At 43.7% G+C, this 26,660-nt stretch overlaps 1 protein-coding gene across 3 annotated transcripts in view; it reads right to left on the reverse strand.

Annotated features, from left to right (window-relative positions):
* Window positions 1–1,029: 1,029 nt before the first annotated feature.
* The window catches only part of Fbxo7 (F-box protein 7), a 29,599-nt gene continuing 3,968 nt past the window's right edge, over window positions 1,030–26,660 (reverse strand). For all 3 annotated transcript variants that reach the window (XM_006986952.4, XM_006986954.4, XM_006986953.4), the window contains exons 3-9: window positions 23,236–23,463; window positions 21,570–21,711; window positions 19,081–19,164; window positions 6,847–6,942; window positions 5,360–5,536; window positions 2,698–2,735; window positions 1,030–1,638 (exon numbers count right to left, since the gene is read on the reverse strand). In XM_006986952.4, the coding sequence (XP_006987014.1) occupies window positions 1,243–1,638; window positions 2,698–2,735; window positions 5,360–5,536; window positions 6,847–6,942; window positions 19,081–19,164; window positions 21,570–21,711; window positions 23,236–23,463 (1,161 nt within the window). In that variant the 3' untranslated portion in view covers window positions 1,030–1,242. The remainder of the gene's footprint in view (window positions 1,639–2,697; window positions 2,736–5,359; window positions 5,537–6,846; window positions 6,943–19,080; window positions 19,165–21,569; window positions 21,712–23,235; window positions 23,464–26,660) is intronic.

A 26,660-nucleotide genomic window follows, 5' to 3' on the forward strand; every position in this document is an offset into this window, starting at 1 on the left:
TTGGAAGTGACTGTGTTTTGAAAACTTGTGTTTGGTGCTCTGGTCTTCAGTTTCCCATGCCTCTGAGGGCATGAGTGCATGTGCGCATACACACACACACACACACACACACACACACACTCTACATGGGGCAACTTAACATCCAGCCACTAAGACATGTTTTGAAATGGAATCTAGATCAATAAAAACTTCAGGATGACACTTTCAGCCACAATTCAGTGGACAATAAGAAGACTGTCCATAGACCCATAAGCAGCCCAAATCCTCTTCTTTGTTAAAGATCACGTAGCTTATAGAAATATCAGACTGAATTTTCTTCACTGTGATGCAAAGACTAAACACACATGTAGCAAAGTCTCACTTGAATACAGGACTCCAAATATTCCTGCAGCACACATTCCAAGCCATTTCCTAATATGCAAACCAGGTTTTTAAAAACAGGTCTGGGCACTGTTCCTCTTTCCTGCAATGCCAACAGCGTTTTACCCCTGTGCGGCAGCTCTGATTTAGGTTTGTCACTGCAGCATGTTCCTAGTTATCTGTGTGAGTCATCTGTGTTTGGGCCTTTTCTGTAGAATAAATAAATGTCGAATTTTGAGTATTTTAAGTCTTACAAGCGTAACATTCTTCCAGTAAAAGGGGGCTATCCTTGAACAAGTACCTGACAGCGGCTGAAGAACTCTGCTGTCAAGACCCAATGTCTCAGACACCAAACACAAGGGGGAATCCCAGCGGGTAACAAGTCTGCACCAACCCAATGGTCGTCAGAGTCCTACAAGTTCCTCACAGAATCCCGAAAAGCTGCTCACAAAGGAAGAGATGGATCCCTCCAGGTTCAAGCAAACCAGCCCAGCTTTCATCAAGATTTGCAAGCTTTCACCCCACTGACACCACCACAGAACAAAAGCAGACACCGCCCGTACCAGTCACCTCCTCACACTGAGCAGCACCCTAGCAATTTTCAAATATACAAATTAACAGTATGAATAAGGTTTGACTAATAAATGTATCTTTAACAAAAGTCAAGACCACCATATAATTGTTGTTTTTATTAATCTAGCACAGAACATTATCAGTACCACAGCTCCATCCCAGAGGTGAATCCAGAGCAAAGTATTCCCAAAGCCAACCCAGCTTTGAGTAACCTTGTCCTAGTTGCCAGCTGAGTTTAAGGTTTTCACTGACAGCAGAGGTCAGCGTCCAAGGAAAGAGCATCTGCGGTCTCCATAGTCTCCAACTTGGTCACATGAATGGTAGCCGGCTGTCAGTTGACTGACCCCTGCTGGGTCTGAAGGGAAATCTGTTGTTGGGGCCACCTCTTCCTGGCAAAAGGGGGTTAGGTCCTGGAAGTGGACCAATAGGATCAAACCGTGGTCTGAGTGGCGGAAACGGGCTAGGTATCTCCCCTGGCCGTGGGATGAGTGAGTTGGCTGGGTCCCCAACACTGGGCAGTATCGGCCTCGTATCATATTCACCACCAATGATTCCTGGAGGAAGCAGCGAGGCGGGAGGAAAGGGCATGGGGTAGGGGTAGACAGGAATGGGACAAAATGGGATAGAGTGGGTTGACGACGGCAGGAACATCACATGCCGCATTCTCTGAGCCTCTTTTCTCTGTATATGCCTCTTTCTATACAGCTGTAGGAAAAAGGGGGGACAAGATACGGTGAGTGGTTTAGAGGTGACCCCCAAGTTCTAAGATGCCTTACTTACGGCATAAGTTCATCTGCACTTTTCTTTCCCAGTCTGTGCAGACAAAGCAGACACAGTCTACCCCATGAAGAGCTTCAGCTCCAGAAGCAGTGCCAAGTGAGCTCTGTTCTCTAAGTACTTTCGGCACACTGCCACAGAGTGAATGTCCAAAGGAGGGATAACCCAGTGGCAAATATTTTTAAGAATGCAATCTAGCACTCCTCAGCTGACATTCAAGTTTAGGTGAGCCTTTCCTGCACACAATTAAAGTATTTGTTGAAAAAGTCAAGCTATAAATAACATTCAGGTACTACAGGCAATTTCATGTTTTCATCCCTCATAGATCTCCATTTCAAACATAAACAAGTGGCTAGTTTAAAAGGCCGGCACACACTCAAGACTGTGGACTCTGCAAGCATCCTAGGACTTGCATTCAATTATTTTTCTTTACTCCTTCATCCGAAATAGTTTTTCTCAGGCCTATCAGTGGTTTTTACAGTCGAAATCTACAAATAAAGCCATGTATCTTATTCTTTTCACAATGTCCTGTGCTATCTAACAACTTTAGATTACCCAAACACAATGACAGAATTTGTTTTGTTTTGTTTTTGTTTTTCAAGACAGAATTTCTCTGTGTAGCTTTGGTGTCTAACCTGGATCTCACTCTGTAGACGAGGCAGGCCTCGAACTCACCAAAGACCCACCTCCCTCTGCCTCCTGAGTGCTGGGATTAAAGGCATATGCCGCCACCACCACCAGCCAGAATTACTCTTTTGAAAAAAAAAAAGCTTGTTTCATATTTCAATGAAAAACTATTGACTGTTCTTTGTAGTTAGAAGAAAACAAGAACTAAACCTAAAAATGAAGTCATTTTCATTAGCAATATTTAGCAATAAATTTAAATTGATTTTATCACATCACACTAACAGTGAAAAGATACCTTTCACTATTAACTCACAGTTATTTGAGTCATAAACATTAGTCTTCGTATTTAGAAATACCTACTTCTTTCCAATCTGTGTCTGGACCTCTGGCAGTACCATCTGCAAGGTAAAACAAAGCACCCAGAATTAAACTCCACTTCATGCTCCAGGACTGACGGTGAGCCTGGACCTCGCCCATGCAGAAGCAGCACCTGAGGCACACGCACACATGCACCTTCTTGAGTCAGCCAGTGGCCATCACTGCTCTCCACCCTACCTCATGACTCAAGCAGCGATGCCTCAGGACACCGCAGGACAGCGACTCATTGTCCCAGGACGTGGCTTCTGGGGCAGGCTCATGCAGGTGTGCAGTCACAGCGGTCTAGCCTGACAGCTCTTCCTAAGTGTCTGGATTACAACCCACACTCATTACTGCAAGTGAACTAACCAGGCTCCCTTCTGTAGTGGTTGCCTACCTCCTTCCCCCCTTCTCTACATGGCTTCACTACCCAGAGCGTGACAGTAACACACAGAACTACTTCAAATGTGCTTAAGGGGCTGGGGAGATGGCTCAGTGGTTAAGAGCACTCACTGCTCTGCCAAAGGTGCTGAGTTCAATCCCCAGAACCTACATGGCAGCTCACAACTGTCTGATACCCTCTTCTGGTATGCAGATATACATGCAGACAAAGTGTCCCTACATGTAAAATACATACATAAATAAATCTTTTTTAAAAAGTATTTAAAATACATGAAATGAGGGAAAAATTCAATCAACTTCAAGTCTAATGAGGAGTTCAGGAAAAAGCTAGCCATGTCTTCTCTATAAGTTACTAACTAGCTTAGAAGTTTATGAAAGCCCTAGCCCAGGAGTTCTCAACCTGTGGCCCATGACCCCTTTAGGGGCTGAATGATCCTTTCATAGGGGTCGCCTAAGACCACTGGAAAACACAGATGTTGACATTGATTTGTAACAGTAGCAAATTTACAGTTATGAAGCAGCAATGAAAATAACTTAATGGTTGGGGTCAGCACAACATGAGGCACTGTGTTAAAGGGTCAGCGCGTAGGAAGGTTGAGAACTGCGGCTCTAGCCCCATACGATCTTTACACCACTCACTCACCCAGGAGCTGTGACCCGCAATCAGAAGGGAATCACAGTTAACCGTGCAGGTGAAGGGCATCTGTCCTTTCATGACTTTACACCAAAGCCAGCTTTTTCTTGTCATTTCTTATGTGTATGTTGATCACTGTGTCTTTTCTTTTTAAACTACTTGTCTGGTTTTTCTTTTTAAAGACAAGGTTTTACCCTGTGACACAGACTAACTTTGAATTACAGAAACCTTCATGCCCAGCCTCCCACATGCTGGGATTACAGACATGCCCCCCCATGCTTGGTCTACGCACTGCTGGGACCGATCCCAGGGCCCTGCACATGCTGGGCAAGCACTCTACCAACTGAACCACGTCCCCAACCCCGTCCTTCCTCTGTAACTGTGATTTTCTTCTGGCACCACACCTGCTGCCTACTGTCACAAAGTAACACTTTAAGCAAAGAAAAATGAGGACCTTAGGAACCAAAGAGGAAAAGGAAGGATCTGGTTCACTCACTTCTTAAAGAACAACTCCCCAAGTTTAAGAATCTAAATGACCGATACTCTATTAAAGGGGTATCTATCCACCAGATTCCCACAGCTGAGGTAGGAGGTTAACTGCACATTCACCTTTTCATTACAACGTTTTTGACAGGAACCACATGGCGAGTATGTGCAGCGCAGTGAATGCCGACCTGACGTAGCTCACTCCTGTTTCCTACTCTGGTTTGTTGTTCTTGTAAACTGCTGTTGTTTTGAAAACTGAACCATTACGTCAATTCCATATCTCACCATACTTTCAAAACAACAGCTTCAAAAACACTGACATGTCAGTACTGGAAGAGAAGCTCACAGTCAGGCTCTTCTGGGAGGCTCACAGTCAGGCTCTTCTAGGGAGGCTCACAGTCAGGCTCTTCTGGGAGGCTCACAGTCAGGATCTTCTGGGGAGGCTCACAGTCAGGATCTTCTGGGGAGGATCACAGTCAGGATCTTCTGGGGAGGATCACAGTCAGGATCTTCTGGGGAGGCTCACAGTCAGGATCTTCTGGGGAGGCTCACACTCAGGATCTTCTGGGGAGGATCACAGTCAGGCTCTTCTGGGAAGCTCACAGTCAGGCTCTTCTGGGGAGGATCACAGTCAGGATCTTCTGGGGAGGATCACAGTCAGGATCTTCTGGGAGGCTCACAGTCAGGCTCTTTCTGGCTCTGACCTGGAAATCCTAGTGTACAAGGTCTAACGTCTCATCACTGGTGCAGTGACCATCCAGACCACGGCAAAGACCCGAGCAGCACACCACAGACGAGCAGCTCTGTGAGCTGACACTGGCCCACGAGGCAGTGGGTAGAGGGACAGTTTTTCTAAGTCAGAGACGGAAAATGCTCTTTCGGATGGAATGAGCCTGTCTTCTACTTGGTATCCTGACCTAAGTTTACTGGGGCTAAAGGGTTATATTGCAGAAAATAGGAAAAAAGGAACAGGGGAGAGGTCACCATCAGGAAGCTGGAGCTTCTTTCCTCAAAAGCTCCTCAACAAGCTGCAGATAAACAGAACTGCAGGGGGAACCTCTACTTAAAAACCTTAGCCGGCTGAGTAACGCCATGGCAACCACGGTGAGTCTTTCTCCCGTCCACACGTCATCATGTAATCACCTCGAAAATCCCGCAGATACAAACAGCGCCACAGCAGCGGGTCACTTGATGCAAGGAAGAGGTCATGACAGACTGCAGACAAAGCCAGGACAGAACGAACATCCAGAAGTCGGAAGATGCGAAGTTTCAGCTCCAAGGGAAGGACGATCAGCCCAAAGACATCTGGAAGGTTCAGTACTAGATGGGAAAAAGAGCAACAGGAGTCACGGAGTAAAGAGCGCCTAGGTTTCCCCACGTGCTCTTCAAAGCTGCTACCGCCTCTCTGAGACGGCGACAGTCTTGATCCTCAGCTTTCTCTGAAACCGTACTTTCAACCACTGCCACCAGGCTTCACTGACTCGCTGACTTCAGCCTGGATCTCCTGAGACCGACACTGGCGGAGCCGACAGGAGACGCTCCAGATGCAGGTCATCCTTCAACCACAGCACACTCACACACCACACACCCATGACTAGAAGTGAGTGCTCCTCTGTGACACAAAATATAAAGCTTGCTGAATGCCTAGCTCATCATTCAAAAATACTCATAGTAAAATCTACTTCCAAGTACCAACATTCACCATTCACCAACAAAGGTTGCCTCCGAACAACAACAGGAGGGCCGAGGAGGCGCTCAGCAGTAAAGAGCACTTAGTGCTCTCGCAGACCCAGGTTTGTTTCCCAGGACCACACGTGGCTCACCACCTTCCTTAACTCCATTTTCAGGTTCCAGCGCCCTCCTCTGATCTCTGCCTGCATTGCAAGCACACAAGGAACATAGACATGCAAGCAAAATACTAACACAGATATAAAAGTGTTTTGTTTTTTTTAATTTTTTAAGATGTGTTTTTAAAACAAAAATGGGAGCCAGTGATGGCTTGGCAGATAAAGGCACCCACCACTAGGGCTGACGACCTGAACTCAACTCCGTGGGATCGTATGATGCAAGGAAAGAACCAATTCCTGCAAGCTGTCCTCTTCTCACGTGTGTCCTACATAGTGGCCCCCAAGTGCATATGTGTGCACACGCACGCACATTCATGTACACACACGCACACACGCACGCACGCACGCACGCACGCACCCCCATTATAGACCAATGCTATAGACACTGAGAACGCAAGACTCGTGAAGACACCTGACTCCTTACCTTCAGTCACAGCCTGGCCCTGAAGAGGAAGCGTGTCAACCAGTTAGATACAGTGCAAACACTGCCATAAAAACCAGGCGTGGCAGGCAGGCTGAGGCAGGAGGATCACAAATTCAAGGCAAAGCCTGTGCTACTTAACAAGTCAGAAGCCTCCCTGGGCTCCCCAGGGAGATGAACCTGTCTCAGGAGAAAGAGAAGGACAAAAGGCCCTGGATAAAAGGTACAGGGAGAGAGTGGGTAACACCTGAGGAATAAACACTGCAGTCGTTTTTAAAGGGACATCTCGGTAGGATGGGGAAAGAGAAGTCAGGTCTCAGAGGTACTGAGGATGTTCAACCTGTGACGTTCCCACCTCTCACCTTGTCGTGTGAAGGCCAGAAGAGGGTACACCAGCTGGTCTTTGAAGAGGCGAGAGAGCTTCTTCAGATCTTTGTACACTTTGGCTGCACTTTCCCCTGGAGAGTTTTTTACAAAGGAGAAGTCAAAACACAAAACCAAACAGAAAAACCTCAATTATGTCAAACAAGATCCAAGCGTTACATATTCATGGGTGACTCCCCCTCGGATAAAGGGGTCAGAACAGAAGAGTTGCACAGGGCAGGACTGCCAGAGTCGACCCAGCCGCAACGCTAAGGGGATGTGAGGCTGCAGGGAACGCCTGCGGATCTGCACTCACTAGTCTGTTGTGGGCACTGTGCGGTGTGGAATGCTCTCATGAGGCACAGAGCCCAAGGAAAGGACTGCACCTCACATAACAAACACGCACCAATACAGTGCTGAGCAGCTCGCCAGCGTCCCCTGACATCAGCAGCTTCCTCCAAGAGAAACTGCAAGAGAAAGGTACTAACTATTTCACCCTTCCTAGAGCCATGGCAGTCTGTCCTCAGCCCCGGGGTGACAGGGCAGGAAGTACAGACCTAACTGTGTCTGATCCCAAAGTTCTTATTTCTCCAAGTGTCCACAATCACAGCGTAGCCATCAGTGCTGGCTAGGTTTGGTCCACTTAACAGAAGCTACAGTAATTTTAGAAAAGGGGACCTCAATTGAGAAAGTGCCCCCATTAGACTGGCCTTAAATGATGTGGGGCCCAGCTCACGATGGGTGGTGTCACCCCCGGGCTGGTCGTCCTGGTATTATAAGAAAGCAGGCTGAATGAACAAGCTATGGAACAAGCAAGTAAGCAGCATCCCTTGAGGGCTTCGGCATCAGTTCCTGCCTCCAGGTTCCGGCCTTAAGTTCCTACCCTGACTTCCCTGGAGGATGGACTACAAGAAGTAAAATGAAATAGATCTGTCCTCTTCTGAGTTCTCTTGGTCATGGTGTTTTATCACAGCAATAAAAACGAAGTCACCACCACTACTGCATGAATAAACAGAGGCCATGAATTTGAGAGAACAAGTGTGGGGTTGTGTGGGAAGGGTTGGGGAGGGGACGAGAGGGAAGGGGAAACGAGGCGAGGAGAGGAGAAGTGAGGAGAAAAACAATGTAATTGTATTTAATTTCAAATAATAAAAAGTCGTATATAAATATAAATACACACACTGTTTTTCGAAACAGGGTTTCTCTGTGTAGCCCTGCCTGTCCTGGAACTCACAGAGATCCACCTGCTTCAACCTCCCAAGTGCTGGGATTAAAGCCAGCACCTCCCAGCAAAAGTAGGTATTTTTAAAAGACAGAAAGAAACATAGAAATAAAGAGAAAGTAAATCTGGGGGAAGGAACAGACTCTAGGACCCAACCATAGCCCTCCTGGTCAAGACCCACACTTCAAGTAGCGCTCAGGCAATTCACCCGTACATTAATGGAAATGTGACCATGAACCTGAGGGCCCCATTACCTCTGACCAAGTGTACAGTCCCAGACAATTACCTCTAATCCTCACTTGCTGGCTCACCATAAAGAGAAGAGCCACAGAGACCTGAGTTCCATACACAGTCTGACCTAGCAGTATGTCAGTAGCCTGTGCCTACATGTTCTACATAGAACTACATTCACATGTTTCACTGTGGCAGTAGCACGCTTATTTTAATTTGACCCATAAGAACAGAGGAAGAGATACATACCTCAACTCCTTTAGTGCTTAAATCTGTGTTGAGTTTGAAATCTCTCAAGATACTACTACTTTACAAATCAGTGTGGGCTCTCCTCTCTCTGTCCCCCAGACCCAACCCCTCAGTCTCACCCCTCGCACTGCACCAGGACACCAGCTGCAGCCCCCGCTCCCACCCCGTCCTCCTCTTCCACCAGCCATCAACACCAGCAAGTACTCCCTGTGAGCACCACACCAGCCAGGCAGACCATGTACTCCCTGTGAACACCACACCAGCCAGGCAGACCATGTACTCCCTGTGAACACCACACCAGCCAGGCAGACCATGTACTCCCTGTGAACACACCAGCCAGGCAGACCATGTACTCCCTGTGAGCGCACCAGCCAGGCAGACCATGTACTCCCTGTGAACACACCAGCCAGGCAGACCATGTACTCCCTGTGAGCGCACCAGCCAGGCAGACCATGTACTCCCTGTGAGCACCACACCAGCCAGGCAGACCATGTACTCCCTGTGAACACCACACCAGCCAGGCAGACCATGTACTCCCTGTGAACACACCAGCCAGGCAGACCATGTACTCCCTGTGAACACCACACCAGCCAGGCAGACCATGTACTCCCTGTGAACACCGCACCAGCCAGGCAGACCATGTACTCCCTGTGAACACCACACCAGCCAGGCAGACCATGTACTCCCTGTGAACACCACACCAGCCAGGCAGACCATGTACTCCCTGTGAACACCACACCAGCCAGGCAGACCATGTACTCCCTGTGAACACACCAGCCAGGCAGACCATGTACTCCCTGTGAACACCACACCAGCCAGGCAGACCATGTACTCCCTGTGAACACCACACCAGCCAGGCAGACCATGTACTCCCTGTGAACACCACACCAGCCAGGCAGACCATGTACTCCCTGTGAGCGCACCAGCCAGGCAGACCATGTACTCCCTGTGAACACCACACCAGCCAGGCAGACCATGTACTCCCTGTGAACGCACCAGCCAGGCAGACCATGTACTCCCTGTGAACACCACACCAGCCAGGCAGACCATGTACTCCCTGTGAACACCACACCAGCCAGGCAGACCATGTACTCCCTGTGAACGCACCAGCCAGGCAGACCATGTACTCCCTGTGAACACCACACCAGCCAGGCAGACCATGTACTCCCTGTGAGCGCACCAGCCAGGCAGACCATGTACTCCCTGTGAGCGCACCAGCCAGGCAGACCATGTACTCCCTGTGAGCGCACCAGCCAGGCAGACCAGTTAAACAGGCAGCACACAGCCAACACACTGAAAATTCAGACAGGAGACAGAAACCAAGGAACAAAACACCCACCCAACAAAGGCAAACCCCCGAAATCAGCACCTAGACCTGCAATCATCCCAAACCTATAAAAATACAATCAATAATAGTTAGAAAATTTTGTCTCCATTAGAGTCCAGCTGTCCTACCACAGCAGACCCCGAATATTCCAATATAGCTGAAGCACAGGAAAAATTATGTAAATAAAAATTTAGGAATGCAAACAAGAAATACAGAGGCAAGCTTCACAACAGAATACAAGAGATGGAAGAAAGATTGGCACTGAAGACACAAGAGAAGAAATGGATACATCAGTCAAAGGAAATGTTAAATCTAAAAAATTCCAGACAAAAAATTTCCAGGAAATCTGGAACACTATGAAAAGACCAAAGCTAAAATAATAGCAATAGAAGAAGGAGAAGAATCCCAGCTCAAAAGCCCAAAAAAACAAAATCATAGAAGAAAATTTTCTTAACCTAAAGAAGGAAAAGCCTATAAAAGGTACAAGAAGCATACAGAATACTTGATAGGCTTGACCAGAAAAGAAAGGCCCCTCACCACATAATTAAAACACTTAACATACATAATGAAGAGAGAATAAAAAGGGCATAAAAGAATAAAAAGAAAGAATCCAAGGGGAACAGACCAAGTAACATCTAAAGGTAGACCAATGAGACTAACACCGACTTCTAAATGGAGACTCTAAAAGCCAGAAAGGCTTGAACAGGAATGCTGCCAACTCTAATAGACCACAGATGCCAACCCAGAGTACTATACCCACAAAGCAGTTCAATTAACACAGATGGAAAAATAAGACATTCCACGATAAAGCCAAGTTTAAGCAATATTTATGTACAAACCAATCCCTACAGAATATACTAGAGGGAAAACGCTAACCTAAGAAGGTTAACTACAACCACAAAAACACAGGGAATAAATAATCTCAGAACAGGAAAATCAAAAGAAAAAAAGCCACACACTCCTCCCCACACACACCACACCACACCACCACCATCACCATCACCATCACCACCAAAAGCAACAACATAACAGGAATCAACTATTATTGGTCATTGCTATCTCTCAATATCAATCCCCCCCCCAAAAAAAAACCAGACTAACAGAATGGATGTGAAAACAGGATCCCTCCTTCTGCTGCACCCAAGAAACACATCTCAACATCAAGAAGAGACATCACTTCAGGGTAAAGGTTGTAAAAAGATAGACCAAGCAAATGGACCTAAGAAGTAAACTTGTTTAGCCATTTTAATGTCTAACAAAACAGAATTAAAACCAACACTAATCCAAAGAGATGGGGCAGGACACTATACTCATGAAATGAAAGTCTACCAAGATGACATTTCAATTCTTAACATCTATGCGCAAACACGAGGGTACCCAAAGTTTGTAAAAGAAACACTACAGCTTAAATCACACATCACTCTCACACACTGATAGCAGGAGACTTCAATATCCCACTCTCACCAATGGACAGGTCATCAAGACAAAAACTAAGCTGAGAAATACTGGAGCTAACAGATGTTATAAACCAAATGGACCTAACAGATATCTACAGAACATTTTATACAAACACAAAAGAATATACCTTCTTCTCAGCACCTCATGGAACTTTCTCCAAAAGTTACATGCTCAGACACAAAGCAAGTTTCAACAGTTACAAAAAAACTGAAGTAACTCCCTGCATCCTATGAAACCACATGGATTAAAGCTGGATATCAACAACAACAGAAAACTTACAAACTTATGGACAGAACAACTCTCTACTGAATGGAAAATGAGTCAAGACAGAATTAAAAAAATTAAAGACTTCCAAGAACTCAATGAAAATGAATACACACGATACCCAAACTTGTAGGACACAAAGAAAGCAGTTCTAAGAAGCAAGTTTATAGCATAAGTGTCTACATTTAAAAAAAGGGGGGGAGGATTTTTTTTCCTACTAGCAACTTGACAACACACCTGAAAGCTCTAGAACAAAAATTAAAAAAAAAAAAAGCTCACCCAAAAGTAGATGGCAAAAAATAATCAAACTGAGGGCTGAAATTAATAAAATAGAAACAAAGAGAACAATACAATGAATCAATGAAACAAAGAGTTGGTTCTTTGAGAAAAATCAACAAGATAGACAAACCTTTATTCAAAATAACTAAAAGAAGGAGAATATCCAAATTAATAAAATCAGAAACAAAAAGGGGGATATAACAACCGATACTGAGGAAATCCAAAGAATTCTAAGGACATACTTTAAAAATCTGTACTCCACCAACTTGGAAAATCTAAAGAATTGGATAATTTTCTCAATAGGTACCACTTACCAAAGTTAAAAGGTCAGATTAAACAATATAAATAGACTTATAACCCCTAGTGATATAGAAGCAGTCATTAAAAGTCTCCCAACCAAAAAAGTTCAGGGCCAGCCAGTTTTAGCACAGAATCCTATTAGACTTTCAAAGAGTTAATGCCTATACTCCTCAAATTAGTCCACAAAATAGAAACTGAAGTAACACTGCCCAATTCATTTTATCAGGCCAGTTACCCTGATAACTGTGAGTATACCCAAACCATATAAAGAATCAACAAAAAAAGAGAATTACAGACCAATTTCCCTTATGAACATAGATGCAAAAATACTCAATAAAATACTTGCAAACCCAATCTAAGAACATATCAAAAAGATCTCCAGCCATGATCAAGCTGGCTTCATCCTACAGCTGCAGGGATAGTTCAACATATGAAAATCAATAAATATAATCCACCACATAAACTGAAATAAAAAAAAAAACTACATGATCATCTCTTCGGATGCAGAAAAGGCCTTTGAAAAATCCAACAACCTTTCATGATAAAAGTCCTGGAGAGATTAGAGATACAAAGGACATACCTAAACATAATTCAAACAATTTACAGCAAGCATGTAGCCAACATCACCTTAAATGGAGAGAAATTCAAACCAATTCCACTAAAATCAGGAATAAGACAAGGTTGTCCATTCTCCCATACCTGATCACCACAGTACTTGAAGTCTTAGCTAGAGCCATAAGACAACTGAGGGAGATCAAGGGGATACAAATTGGAAAGGAAGTCGAAGTATCTTTATTTGCAGACAATGTGATAGTATACATAAGTGACCCCAAAAACTCCAGCAAGGAACTCCCTCAACTGATAAACACTTTCAGTAAAGTAGCTGGATACAAGGTTAACTAAAAATAATCAGTAGCCCTCCTATAAATAAATTACAAATGGACTGAGAAAGAAATCAGGGAAACAACATCTTTCACAATAGCCTCAAATATATAAAGTATCTCAAGGTAACCCTAACCAAGCAAGTGGAAGACCTGTATGACAAAAACTTCAAGTCTTTGAAGAAAGAAATTGAAAAGAATATCAGAAGATGGAAAGATCTCCCATGTTCATGGATCAGTAGGATTAACATAGTAAAAATGACCATCCTACCAAAAGCAATCTAGACTCAATGCAATCCTCATTAAAATCCCAACACAATTCTTTACAAACCTTGAAAGGACAATTCTCAACTCCATATGGAAAAACAAAAAACCCCAAAACAGCCAAAACAATCCTGAACAATAAAAGAAATGTTGGGTCTCACCATCCCTGATTTCAAGTTGTACTACAGAGCTATAGTAATAAAAACTGCATGGTATTGTCATAAAAACAGGAACACTGATCAATAAAATGTAACTGAAGACTAGACATAAATCTACACATCAATGGACACTGATTTTCTCATAAAGAAGCCAGAAATACACACTGGGAAAAGTTAGCATCTTCAACAAATGGTACTGATCTAACCGGATGTCTGGATGTAGAAGAATGCAAATAGAACCATATTTATTACCCTGCACAAAACTCAATTCCAAGTGGATCAAAGACCTCAATATAAAACCGGACACACAGAACCTGACAGAAGAGAAAGTGGGGAACAGCCTTGAACACACTGGCACAGGAGAAGACTTTCTAAACATAACACCAACAGTGTAGACACTGAGATCAACAAGAAATGGCACCTCATGAAACTGGTAAGGTTCTGTAAGGCAAAGGGCACTGTCAATTGGACAAAGCGGCAGCCTACAGAATGGGAAAAGATCTTCACCAACTCCACATCCAATAAAGGACTAATATCCAAATTATACAAAGACTCAAGAAATTAGATGAGGTACAGAAAAGAGAATTCTCAGTAGAAAATCTCAAATGGCAGATATAAACACTTAAAGAAATATTCATCATCCTTCACCACTGGGAAATGCAAATCAAAATTGCTTTGAGACTCCATCTTATACCTGTCAGAATGGGTAAGATAAGTAACACAAGTGACACTCATGCTGGTGAGAATGTGGAGCAAGGGGAACACTCCTCCATTGCTGGTGGGAGTGCAAACTTGTACAGCCACTGTGGGAATCAATATGGCTATTCCTCAGAAAATTGGGAATTAATCTACCTCAAGACCTAGCTGTACCACTCTTGGGCATATATCCAAAGGATGCTCCATCCTACCACAAGGACACTTGCTCAACTATGTTCACTGCAGCTTTATTCATAATAGCCAGAAACTGGAAACACCTAGATGTCCCTCAACAGAAGAATGGATAAAGAAATTTTGGTACCATTTACACAATGAAGTATTACTCAGCTGTTAAAGAAAATGACATTATGAAATCTGCAGGCCAATGTATGGAACTAAAAAAAAAAAAAAATCACCTGAATGAGGTAACCCAGACCCAGAAAGACAAATATGGTATGTACTCACTTAAAAGTGGATATCAGCCATTAAGTAAATGATACTCAACCTACAATCTGTTGACACACAGGTCAGGTGAAGAGGAGTGCTCCAGTGGGGAATGCATGGATCTCCTTGGGAAGGAGAAATAGAATAGATTGTATGGGTGGACAGGGGGCAGGTGGGGACAGGAGTGGGAGGAATCAGGTGACGGGGAGATGATCAGATGGAGGGAGAGAGTGTGGGAAGAGACAGCTGGAATTGGGGGTCATTTGGGAAGTGGTATGGAATCCTAGCGCAGTGAAAATGTCCTGGAATCTAAGAAAGTGATGCTAATGAGGACTCCTAACCATGGAGGATAAGGAGTCTGAAGGGGTCATCTCTTGTAACCAGGCAATGCTTCCAATGGAGGGACTGGGTTGCATTCAATTGAGTTATCGGCCAAGCGAGTACCATGGAAATACCCCTACAACCCAGGCTGATGATAAGACAAAGGGTTGCTCTCTGCAAACTGACAGTGGGGTCCCAGTGCCAAGGACATCCATATAACTCATTGAACATGGCATAGTCAAGCTGGTGCTTACATGGAGCCTACACCCCTTACACTGTAGGGTTGTCTCTTTGGTGTGGGAAGGTATTCTGCAGGCTACCAAAAGGGAATCATGGACACCAACCCAGGCACAAAACCTTTGACCTACAATCTGTCCTGCCTGCAAACTAAGCTGGGGCAGTGGTGGCACAGGACTAGTGGGAGTGGCCAACCAACCAATGTCTGATGTGACTTAAGACCTATTGAAGGAGTCAGAACCCATGCCTGACACTGCTTGGGTGACCAAGAACCAGAGACTAGATAACTCAGAGGCCTAGGGTAAAACCAAACATAACTGGTCTTAAAAAAAAGGAAGAAGGAAGGAAGGAAGGAAGGAAGGAAGGAAGGAAGGAAGGAAGGAAGGAAGGAAGGAAGGAGGAGGAAGGAAGGAAGGAAGGAAGGAAGGAAGGAAGGAAGGAAGGAAGGAAGGAAGGAAGGAAGGAAGGAAGGAAGGAAGGAAGGAAGGAAGGAAGGAAAGAAAGAAAGAAAGAAAGAAAGAAAGAAAGAAAGAAAGAAAGAAAGAAAGAAAGAAAGAAAGAAAGAAAGAAAGAAGGAGAAAAAATTGCTGGGTCGTGGGTAGCCCACACCTTTAATCCCAACACTTGGAAAGCAGAGGCAGGCAGACCTCCATGAGTTCGAGGCCAGCCTGGTCTACAGAGCAAGTTCCAGGTCTCCAAAAAAAAAAAAAAAAAAAAAAAGTCAATGAAATGACTCCTAATGATATTCTGCTATACTCATAGGTCAGTGCCTTGTCCAGTCATCGACGGAGTGGCTTTTTCTGTAGCAGATGGGAACTGATGCAGAGACCCACAGCCCGACATTGCACAGAAAGAGAGACTAATGGGAGGTCTCCATCAAATCCCACCCCTGCCCCTCAGAGCTCAGGGAATCCTGTGGAAAAGAAGGTCCACAAAGCATAAGAGCCAGAGGGGATGGAGGACACCAGGAGAACAAGGCCCTCTGAATCAACTCAACAAGACACATACGAACTCACAAAGACTGAATCAGCAAGCACAGGGCTGATGTGGGTCTGCACCAGGTCCTCTGCATATTTATTACAGCTATTAGCTTAGTATTTTTATGGGACTCCCAAGTGTGAGAATGAGTGTGTCTCTGACTCTTGTACCTGCTATGGGGATTCTTTTCCTTCTGCTGGTTGCCATGTCCAACTTTGATATGATGGTTTTTGTTTCATCTTATTATATTTTATTTTGTCAAGTTTTGTTATCTCTTAGAAGTCTGTTCTTTACTAATTAGAGACAGAAATGGAGCAGATCTGGAAGGGAGGGGAAGTGTGGAGGAACTAGGAGGAATAGAGGGAGGGGAAACTATAATCAGGATATATCATATGAGAAAAGATTTTATTTTATTTTGAATGAAAAAATCAATTTGGTTCAAGGCCTTTTTTCAAATATAAAAATCAATTTTCTTTAGATTGTTTCTATCAAGAATCATGTTCTGCCTTCAGCACTTTGCCTGTGCTTACCGTGTTGAAGAAGGGTGACTTGTCTCATGTGTGTGTGTCTTGATGCAAATCTTAGCATGACAGACACAATGTAGTGTGCAGGAAAAGCCAGTCTGGTAGAGCTGTTTTCAGATCTTCAGTAATTTTTTTCTTTCTCAAAACAAAACAAAAACTAACTTAAAAGTATCTGATTAGGAACTCAAAAGAGTAATTTGAGCTACTGGGGTCTGTTGTGAAATATTATTTTAACTATGTAAAGATGTACTAGATTTGTTTATGCTATGGAATATTACTTTAACTTTGTAAAGGTGTGTTACATTTGTTTATGCTGAATTTGTTTAACTATGTAAGGATGTGTTACATTTGTTTATGCTATATTTGCTTAATTATGTAAAGATGTGTTGCTGTTTCACCTTGCCTGCCTAAGGCATCTGATTGGTCTAACAAAAAGCTGAAGGGCCAATAGCTAGGTAGCAGAGGGATAGGCAGGGCTGGTGGGCAGAGAGAGTAAGTAGGAGAAATCTAGAAGAGAAGAACAAAGGAGGAGAATGAGGGAGAAAGAGAGGGGCATGCCTGGGCCTGAAGCCGGCAGCAGCCAGGCAGGAGGAAGGGAAAGGAAAAAGGGAAGGGAAGGGAAAGGAAAGAAAAGGAAAAGGAAAGGAAAGAAAGAGAGAAGGAAAAAAAAGAAAGAGAGAAAGGTAAAAAGGCCCAAGGCAGAACATAAAGAGAAACAGATTAAATAAGAGCTACTATAAGGCCAAGCATTCATAGCTAATAGTAAGTCTCCATGTCATGATTTGGGAGCTGGTTGTTGGCTCAAAAGAAAAAGCCTGTTAGAGGTCTAAACTATGAGCTACAATAAAATAAAAATGCCGTGCCAAATAAACAGCATATGCTTACCTAACACAAAAGTACTTCACTAAAATATATAAACTTTTCCAAAGAAACAAACTTTCTCCCTCCCTTTTGCTTGTTTCATATTTAACAGATAATGAACAGTGATCTGAGCTGTTTTTAAAAAACTTCTAGGAGTCAGGTGATCTACTCCAATCCTGATTCCCTCTACTACTTAAGTCTGAGACACTGAAATGATTCAGCCTTCTCTAGAACTAATTTCCTTATCTGTAACATAAGCATAAAGCCTGCTCTGGAGTATGAAATACTCACAGCAAGGTCCTCCCTAGGGTGGAGCTAAACATAGTGCTGAGGAACTTTTAGGTTCTCTGATCATGATAGAAAGCATAGTTACAGATTCATGACTCTAGCACACATTCCCAATAGTGACAAGAAACACAAAAACTGGTTCTTGGAGAATACCAACTTGAAGCCAACTGTAGACTCAAGAGGGCTACACTATTTAAGTACAGAGTGTATTTGTGGTACTAAAACTTCACAGGGAAGAGTGACTGTGTGGTAGAGGGCCGGGCGGCTAGGAGTCCTTAATAACGGGCTGACTGAAGCCTGGCCGAGAGCCACCATCTGGATGTGCGTCCAGCGAGAGCTACAAGAACACACTGTGGTCCTCTTCCTTCCATCGGTCTCCTAGGCCTGATCCCCACGCCAGTTCACAAGAACCAATCCTCACAGGAACAGCCTGGTCAGCCTTGTCTGAGAGATGCTGCTGTAAATGCCATGTCCCCCTCTCAACACTCCCACTTGCCTCTTACTATTTCCTGTAGTTTACCCCCAAGGACTACAGGGGAGGTGCATGCTCAGCACGAAACAGAAAGGAAGATCCACCCATTCTTCTCCACCCACCCCACCACTCCTGTTGACCACCTGGTCTCTCAGTTTAGGTTTAACCAGAAACAGTAAAAAGAGAAACTGGATTTTTCTGCTTCTATTAATAATTTTATGGGATATAGGTAAAGCCATACTTAAAACCCCAATTTTAGGGAAAGTCTAATCTCATTAAATAACGGCATATACATCAAATTTATAGTAAAAACATTCAAGTAGTTTTTCCTCCATTAATATTCAATAAAGAAGCCACACTGAATTACTTCCATGAAACAAAGATCTTCTCTGTATCAGTTAAATACAATCGTAAAAAGATCTCCAGGGGTTAACCTGAGAAACCAGGAGGGAACATCTAACACTATAAATACAATTTTGTACTCAAAAACCTTAATAATTATAAGAAACAAGTTCTTCAGATTGTAATCAAATCTTCTGCTTTCTTTCCCTCTGTATTTGTGGTGCAGAAGTGGCGCCCAGGCCTTGCACATGCTAGGCAAATGCTCTACCACTGAGCGACACTGCTAAGTCCTAAACATCTCAATTCCTAAAAGCAACATTGTTTCCACGCATGCTTTAATCTCACTTAGGAACCGTCAGCCTCTTCCACATAATCTTCCCTGCTTGTTTCTGCAGTGAGCCTCCCAAAGCTTCATCCAAAGTTCAGGGTTACATCACCTGGTTCCACTTCACAAACGTAGGATCTTGGCTTCAGCTGCACTGACTTCACATTTTTAATCCCACCATCAATTTTTATTGTAGCTGTAAATAAAGGAAAGAAAAGATGATGAGCAGCAATCTGTCACCTCCTGAGTCGCTTCCCTTTTAGTGCAGGCCTGTATTTCCTTGCCTCCCTATACTGAGAACACATTATTCCAAACAAACTGTTCTGAGCACATTCTTCCTCTCAAAGCAAGGTCAAACAGCTAAACCTGCCATGAAGTCATCAGCCTCGAACACCACCTTTAAAGACGACTGAGTGTCTTCATACACGGTCCACTAAGCATCACCAACAGCAGCTTACTAGTAAATGACAGATCTGTAACAAGGTCAATAGGAGGCAGGCAAGTACAGAAGACCATTATTCCCAATGAGGTCACTAAAGCGCTATTCACTTTTTCTTAACCCTTGCCAACGGTCAACCCTTGTTCATTAACAGGATCCTGCTAGTTTTCACAGCACCATCGCTTTCTAGACCCAAAGGACCGATATTCTTGACATCACCACAGGGTTCAAATTTAGTTTCGTGTACAAAGGCACACTTCATCTCAGCTTATGAAAGAGCTAGTGATGGGCTTATGCACGTGTGCACCAAGGCATGCCCTGAGTGAAAGGTTTAAAGACACTGCTCCTTTTCAAAGACTTGAGCCTGGATGACCAGCTACTGCGAGAGCCTGCAAGTCACTGATCTGTAAAGAATTAAAGAGTAGAACATCAGAAATTTAAGAAATCGTCGAAATATTTAGTGAAGAGAGGGTATTATATGCATGTCATTAGGTACCTTTACATGAAACTGAGATAAAACTCACCACCTCGCATTTGCTTTTTATGTTTGGTAACTTCCATCTTCCAAGTTGTGACGTGATAAACCAGAAACTATTGCCACTCTAGCCACAAAACGCCACACTACAAGCTACACAAGCTAACTGTGAAGAACTAACAGAGACGTCACTCAGCCTTCATGCCATCACACTCACATCCGGACAAGTGTGCAGGGTCACTAGCAGCTAAAGCTCAAATGCAGAGACACTGAGGAGATGTGGGTAATTAAAAGGAATTGGGGGAAATTACACGAGAAGACTAAAAAAAAAAAAAAAACTACTAGTTCTAAAATTAAAAATGCCATAAGTTAGCTTTCAAAATAAATTTTAGTAGAAAGCTTTTTTTCCAACACAGACCCTCAATAAACGAAAGAGGTTAAGTATGCTGTGGAGATGGGGACTCCACCTTACATCATCTCAGTGAAAACAAGCAGCTGCAGGGTTAGTGAAGACCCCTGACCTGAGGCAGGAGAGCAAGGCAATCTGTTATACAAACATTACATTCTAAGTGTCTGGAAAGATAACCTCAAAAGCAAAGCAGTGTTAGCACAGTGGGGTGGTGCTCACACTCCTGAAGGAACAGAAGTTCAAGGCCAGCGTCAGCTACATAAAGAATTGGAGGCCAGTCTGGGCTACAAAAGACCCAATTTCAAAACTATAAAAATAAAATAAAAAATCAGAATGTAATGTAAGAAGATCCTGGTCACCCAAATGGATCTCCAATATGTGAGATCATGAGAACATTCCAGAGCCCAGTGGTGGTTAGGAAGGACCTGTGTGACATCTCAACTAAAATGGAATCCAGAGACAAGATGTAATGGCGCCTCAGTGAAGCTTCTAATAGGAGAGGGGAAGCAGAGGGCTTCTTTATTCAGGGCATTTCTATGAGGAAGGCAGCTAAATTATACACATACTAAGGCCTCAAAATCTCAGCAGCATTTCTGTGTATGGACAGTCACAGAGATGCCAAACTAGATAAACAGGAATCTCAGTCCACCTCATAAACCCAGGTCAAGACTAAAAAAGTGAACAAAAAGAGAGATTCACAGACATGCACAGAATGCCCCCTTCAAATAGCTTATACACAGTAACTCATTTCATTCCTGTGACCACAGCTCTCACAGAATGAAGTATTCAAAGACTGAGACATCAAGAGAAAGGGGCTGAGGCTGGAGAGGTGACTCAGCAGTTAGTTACAGGCATTGGCTGTTCTTCTAAAAGAGCCTGGTTCAATTCCCAGCACCCACACAGCAGCTAACAACCATCTGTAACTCCAGCTCCAGGATCCGATGCCCTCTCCTGGCTTCCGAAGGCACTACATGCACGTGATGCGCACACACGCACACACACGCGCACGCGCACACACGTAAAACACTCACACACACAAGATAAAAATATTTTAAAAGAAAGAAAAAAGGGGGCTACCCCAAGAGTGAAGGGTGATGTCCTAAACCAACATCACCGTCACATTTTAATCCTTCAGGCACATTATCAGTGGTAGAGTAGTTAAGCTATGAATGACTCAGAACTATTTTTTGACAGCCAGCCCCTGAAGTGGCTATAAAATGTTTAAAAAGAAACAAGTTACTATTCATAAGCAGCAGCCATGACCGCACCGTCCATTACCGTTTATAACCATTTGGGTTTCCAAAGGCACACAGGCCAGCACAGCAGTGCCGCCCTCACAGAGAGGGTGTGTGTACTGCAGCTTGTACACACCACTTGACTTCCACTTCTCAGGCATGACCGCTGCCTTGGCTTCGGTCCCCTGAGGAATGAAAGGAAAGGAAAAATGATTTTAAAAGGTGTTATACTAAAAGGGCCACTGATTCGGCTCAGCAGGCAAAGTGCTTGCACAGAAGCCTGAGACCCAAGTTTGAGCCACGGGCCCCACACAAAGGTGAGAGCAGAGAACCAGCCCCACAGAACTGTGCTGACTGCCCCACATGCACACGCCACACACATGCAGTATGATACGCACATGCACCACATGCACACGCCACACACATACAGTATGGTACACATACGCACCACATGCACACGCCACACACATGCAGTATGATACGCAAATGCACCACATGCATGCACCACACACGTGCAGTATAATATACACACGCCCCACATGCACACATCACTCACATGCAGTATGGTACAAACACATGCCCCACATGCACACATCACACACATTTTTAAAAAGATGCATGGCCTTTTTAACAGAATTGCACACCATTAGTACTGCTACTAAAGGAGGATAATATATTTTTCTATCAAAAATGTTTTAATAGATAAAATAACATCATAGAAATAAGGATTAATCTTTCTAAGACTCCCATTTCTATCTAGCAAAGCCATGCCATTATTAAAGACCCCAGGTTGAATATCACTTCTTTTATACAGCCCTTTTCAGAAAACAGTTATTTTCTTACATTCTGTTCACATTTCTGTCACTGCATAATTGTGAAGCTTTTTATCAATTTATACTATTATTTAATATGTCATATTTGTCTTTCGGGCCCATTTGTGAACTCTGAGGGCAAGGACTGTATTTGATGTGTTCATTTCTGATTCAGTGCATGGTGTGCAGGGGCATACAATGATCTGGAGTTATTTTTATCTTTGTATCCCGTCACGTGGCCCACAAGGAATGTGTACAGGCCAGCAGGGCAGGGGCCGCATAGGAGTGTGCAAGAAGCTCCACTCCATCCTAAGTTTAGCAGTTCAGAATCTGCACTGTAGTAAGATCCCAAGTAGTCCTAAGTTCTAACTGTTTCCTCCAAGTCCCTGGGGCTCTAGATGTGGAAGTGTCTCTCCTAGAACTTACACAATATGCTATAATGGTCTACATTCTTGTCTATTCTCAGACTAAGGGAACTTGAGAACAAAGACCTGAAACAGGGACCAAGGAAACAAAACCACTGACATTGGCAAATGCTTAATGAACACAAGCCAATGCAGACAAGCAACCACAGCACAAAGCCATTGACATGAACAGCCTAGTTGGCCGGCACTTAGTCACATTCAGTCCACACCACGGCATTTTATCTGCACATTACCACAGATAAACCTTCCGTCTTTTTAAACCAGTTACCATCACCTCTGCACTACTAAATGCTAACAAAGGAAGTGAAGGATGAAGAAGAAAAGGGCACATTAACTGAGTACCCATGACAACCGCTTCCTGTGCCTGGCATTTTGTGTTCAACAACAACCACATTTAATAAAGGAGGACCACCACAATCCCTGTGACTAAGGCACCCTCGGAGACCTCCTGAGGTCTTTGGGATGAACTCACCTGAGGTATGTAGCCCGACTCCAGCATGAGGAGATGCACCAGCACTACCAAGGCATCACTGACGCTGGAGCAACCAGCTGACTGATACAGAGTTTCTAGTGAATGTGGCACCTGTCCATCCTCTGTTTCATTGCACAGCATTGGTTCCAGTGGATGGAAACCAGAATCCTCTTCCATACCCACGGCATCCTGAATTGACTCAGCTTCAACATTTTGACTAGGCCCTTCCTAAAAGGGATGACAATAATAAATTCATCATAATGAATAATAAATTCATTAATTTTACATAGGACATTCTATACCCTAAACTGAGCAGAGATTGGTGCTCAAAACCAAACCATGAGGTTGAGAAATAGGAGCCCTCTCAAGGAAGCTCTCATAAATAAGTGAGACTGCAGCCTCCATCCTGAATCCTTGACTCCCTTTATGCTGACAGGCTGAACACCTGGAACCCATCTGTACGTCTCCACACGTACTAAACAGTACTCTAAATTGGTATATCTTCACAGTTCCAACTACTACCATGCCTGAACACCTCTAAAGCTGTGCTTCCTAGCCACAGGTGCTTCAGACCCCCATTATGTGTCTGCTGACTTCCAGCAACAGCACCCCAAAAGTGCCTGCCTCCCCTTCCTGTCTCACACACACCATGCACTCCTGCCAGTTTCCCTGGAAATTAAGAATCCAATCATGTCTTATGCCCCAGTTTAAAATGTACCAGGACTTCCCCAAGACAGGCGATGGCATTTCCCACAACTGTACCTTAAGACTGTGTGCCTAGATGTTCTTGGGGAAAAGTTGGTACAGAGCCTGGTGCAGAAACACCACATGCCATGTCTGCCTAATCCGGCCTACAGTCACAGCATCCAGTATTAACCTTATAAAAGCTCTGAAAATTCTAGAAACAGTAATGTGTGCAATTAACCAAAATGCATCCTCCTCCTTTACTCATACTTAGCATCTCTGTTACACTTAGTACAGATTCATAAAACTGGATCTTCAGAAACAGACTGAGGAGTGCAGGCCTAGAAAATTAAGTCCAAATGCCCGGGCACATAAGGCCCACCATTACCTGTTCCCTGGCTGGTCATCTGTTTACTTTCTACCAACCCTTTCCCACCCACCGCAGTGTTCCCACTTCTTCAAGAGACCCAACGGATGCACGGCCTCTATTATTGCACCTCACCACACTGTATTGCTATTTTTCAGTTCACACATCTCCATCTCTCGGTGACTGCAAGTTTGTGTAAAGCACAAGACTACCCAAGTACAGGCCCACCACGTGGTACACATCCAGCAAAGTGAACAACTGCTCAAAGATGACGTACTACAGCTTCATGCTTTCGTTTGCCAGGTGTTCTCCCATTTGTGCCTTACAATGACCACACAACTTGGGAGAGGACAATGCCTGCTTATAGCCACTACAGCTGTAACTCAGAAAAATCAGTAACTAGTCGAGATCCCCAGTTTATACAACTCTGAAGTGAACCCATGTCCTCAGTCACCATTAGGCTGTTAGATATACATCAGCCTCAGTAGAGCAAGGTCACTGCATTGATCTTATTCAGGAAGTTTGTTTCCTAGTTTGTGTTCAACTCTTAACACAGAGCAACTTTCTTCTTTTTAGGAGGGGCAGAAATTTAAAGTTCTATAGCACGAACCAAGGCTGAAGGACCGTAATCGAGCAGAGCTGACACTCACTCTTTGGAAATCAGCAGAGTTAAAGCCTAACGGCTACAGACCGCAGGCGGGCATGGTGACACACACCTGTAATCCCTGCACTTGGGAGGCTGAGGCACAAGAATTCAGAGTTTAAGGTCAGCCTGAGCTATATGACAAGATCTTGTCTCCAAAAAAAATCTTTAATTCAATTTAAAAGGCTACGGTAACTCACACTACATAAAAGATGCTACTGCACAAAACATTCCCATGATTTTCTCTGAACAGAAGTCACCATATTAAAAAGAATATATCAAGCTAAATTATGAAAAGAATCTCTTCACTTTTCCCCATTATTCCCACTTCGGCCACTTATTACTTGGGCAGTATCATGGTACAAAACAGATGTGGAAATTTTCAAGAAGCCTTACCCTGAGCTGCTAACTACACACCCACTGTGGGCTTATCTAACTATTCCTAAGTCCAAAAAACACTGGCATCTGCTGAGCTGTTCTGATATGAGTGTCTATCGTCTTCCACGTGTGAGCACAGAAAATAGCTGAGCATCACCTCTAAACAGTCTCGTCACAGGCCACGTACACAACAATCAGCTAACGTGTAGTAGAGCTCCTCTCGGGTCTGTACAGGTCTGTACCTTGCCGTCACTAAAGGTAGTTCTCAAGTGCAATGAAGTCAAACTAACTGACATTTAGTCACAAAATAAAATTCCTCCCTTTGGGTTTTTGTTTGTTTGTTTGTTTGTTTGTTTTTTTTTTTTTTTTTTTGAGCTGAGGATCAAACCCAGGGCCTTGCGCTTGCTAGGCAAGCGCTCTACTACTGAGCTAAATCCCCAACCCCTCCCTTTGGTTTTGAGTCTTGTCCATTTATTTTCCTTTTCCACAGCTTCCTTCTACACTGAACCAGCACATCATATAGATTCAAGGACTCCAAGCATTATTTATGACTTCAATGTCCCTGCTAAGGTTTCATAGTCACCCCATAAAAAACCTTACAAGACAGCTGGGCAGTGGTGGTGCATGCCTTTAATCCCAGCACTAAGGAGGCAGAACCAGGCGGATCTCTGTGAGTTAGAGGCTAGCCTGGTCTACAGTGCAAGATCCAGAACAGGCACCAAAACTACACAGAGAAACCCTGTCTCAAAAACCAGGAAAAAAAAAAAAAAAAAACTTACAAGACAAACAGTATGCTCTTAGAACTAGAATCACTACCTTGAGGCATCAGTAACATATCAAAACTTTACAAAGAAAAATTAACTAAGTATTACACACACTGTAAAACTCCATCTTACTGGAGGATTTTTAGAGCACACCAAAGTAAAGGGAGTGAGCTCTTTTCTCTACGTTTATCTCTAAAAGAGTCTTTTTTTTTAAAGTATGCAGTCAGATAGCCTTATTCATCCCACACACTGCCCTATGAAGCAGAAACCAGCAAGAGATACAAGAATGATTCAGAAGACAAATTAAATTTCTTGTATCGGGAAATATGTGCTTATTCTTAATGTCATGATTCAGTGCTTAAGGCTTGCAAAAGAAATTTACAGTGATAAGAATATATACATAAAAACAGTGTTAGTATTAAAGAAGTGTTTCATTCAAGGCCTACTAGCAAGTACCAGAACAGCCAGGGCTGTTATACAGAGAAACCCTGTCTCAAAAAACCTAACAAAAAAAAAACCAAAACAACAACAACAAAAACCTTAAAAAATGTAATTTAAAAAAGAATTGTTTCATACGAAGTATTAAAAG

Source organism: Peromyscus maniculatus, chromosome 18 (assembly GCF_049852395.1).
Source record: "Peromyscus maniculatus bairdii isolate BWxNUB_F1_BW_parent chromosome 18, HU_Pman_BW_mat_3.1, whole genome shotgun sequence".
Classification (NCBI taxonomy): Eukaryota; Metazoa; Chordata; class Mammalia; order Rodentia; family Cricetidae; genus Peromyscus; species Peromyscus maniculatus.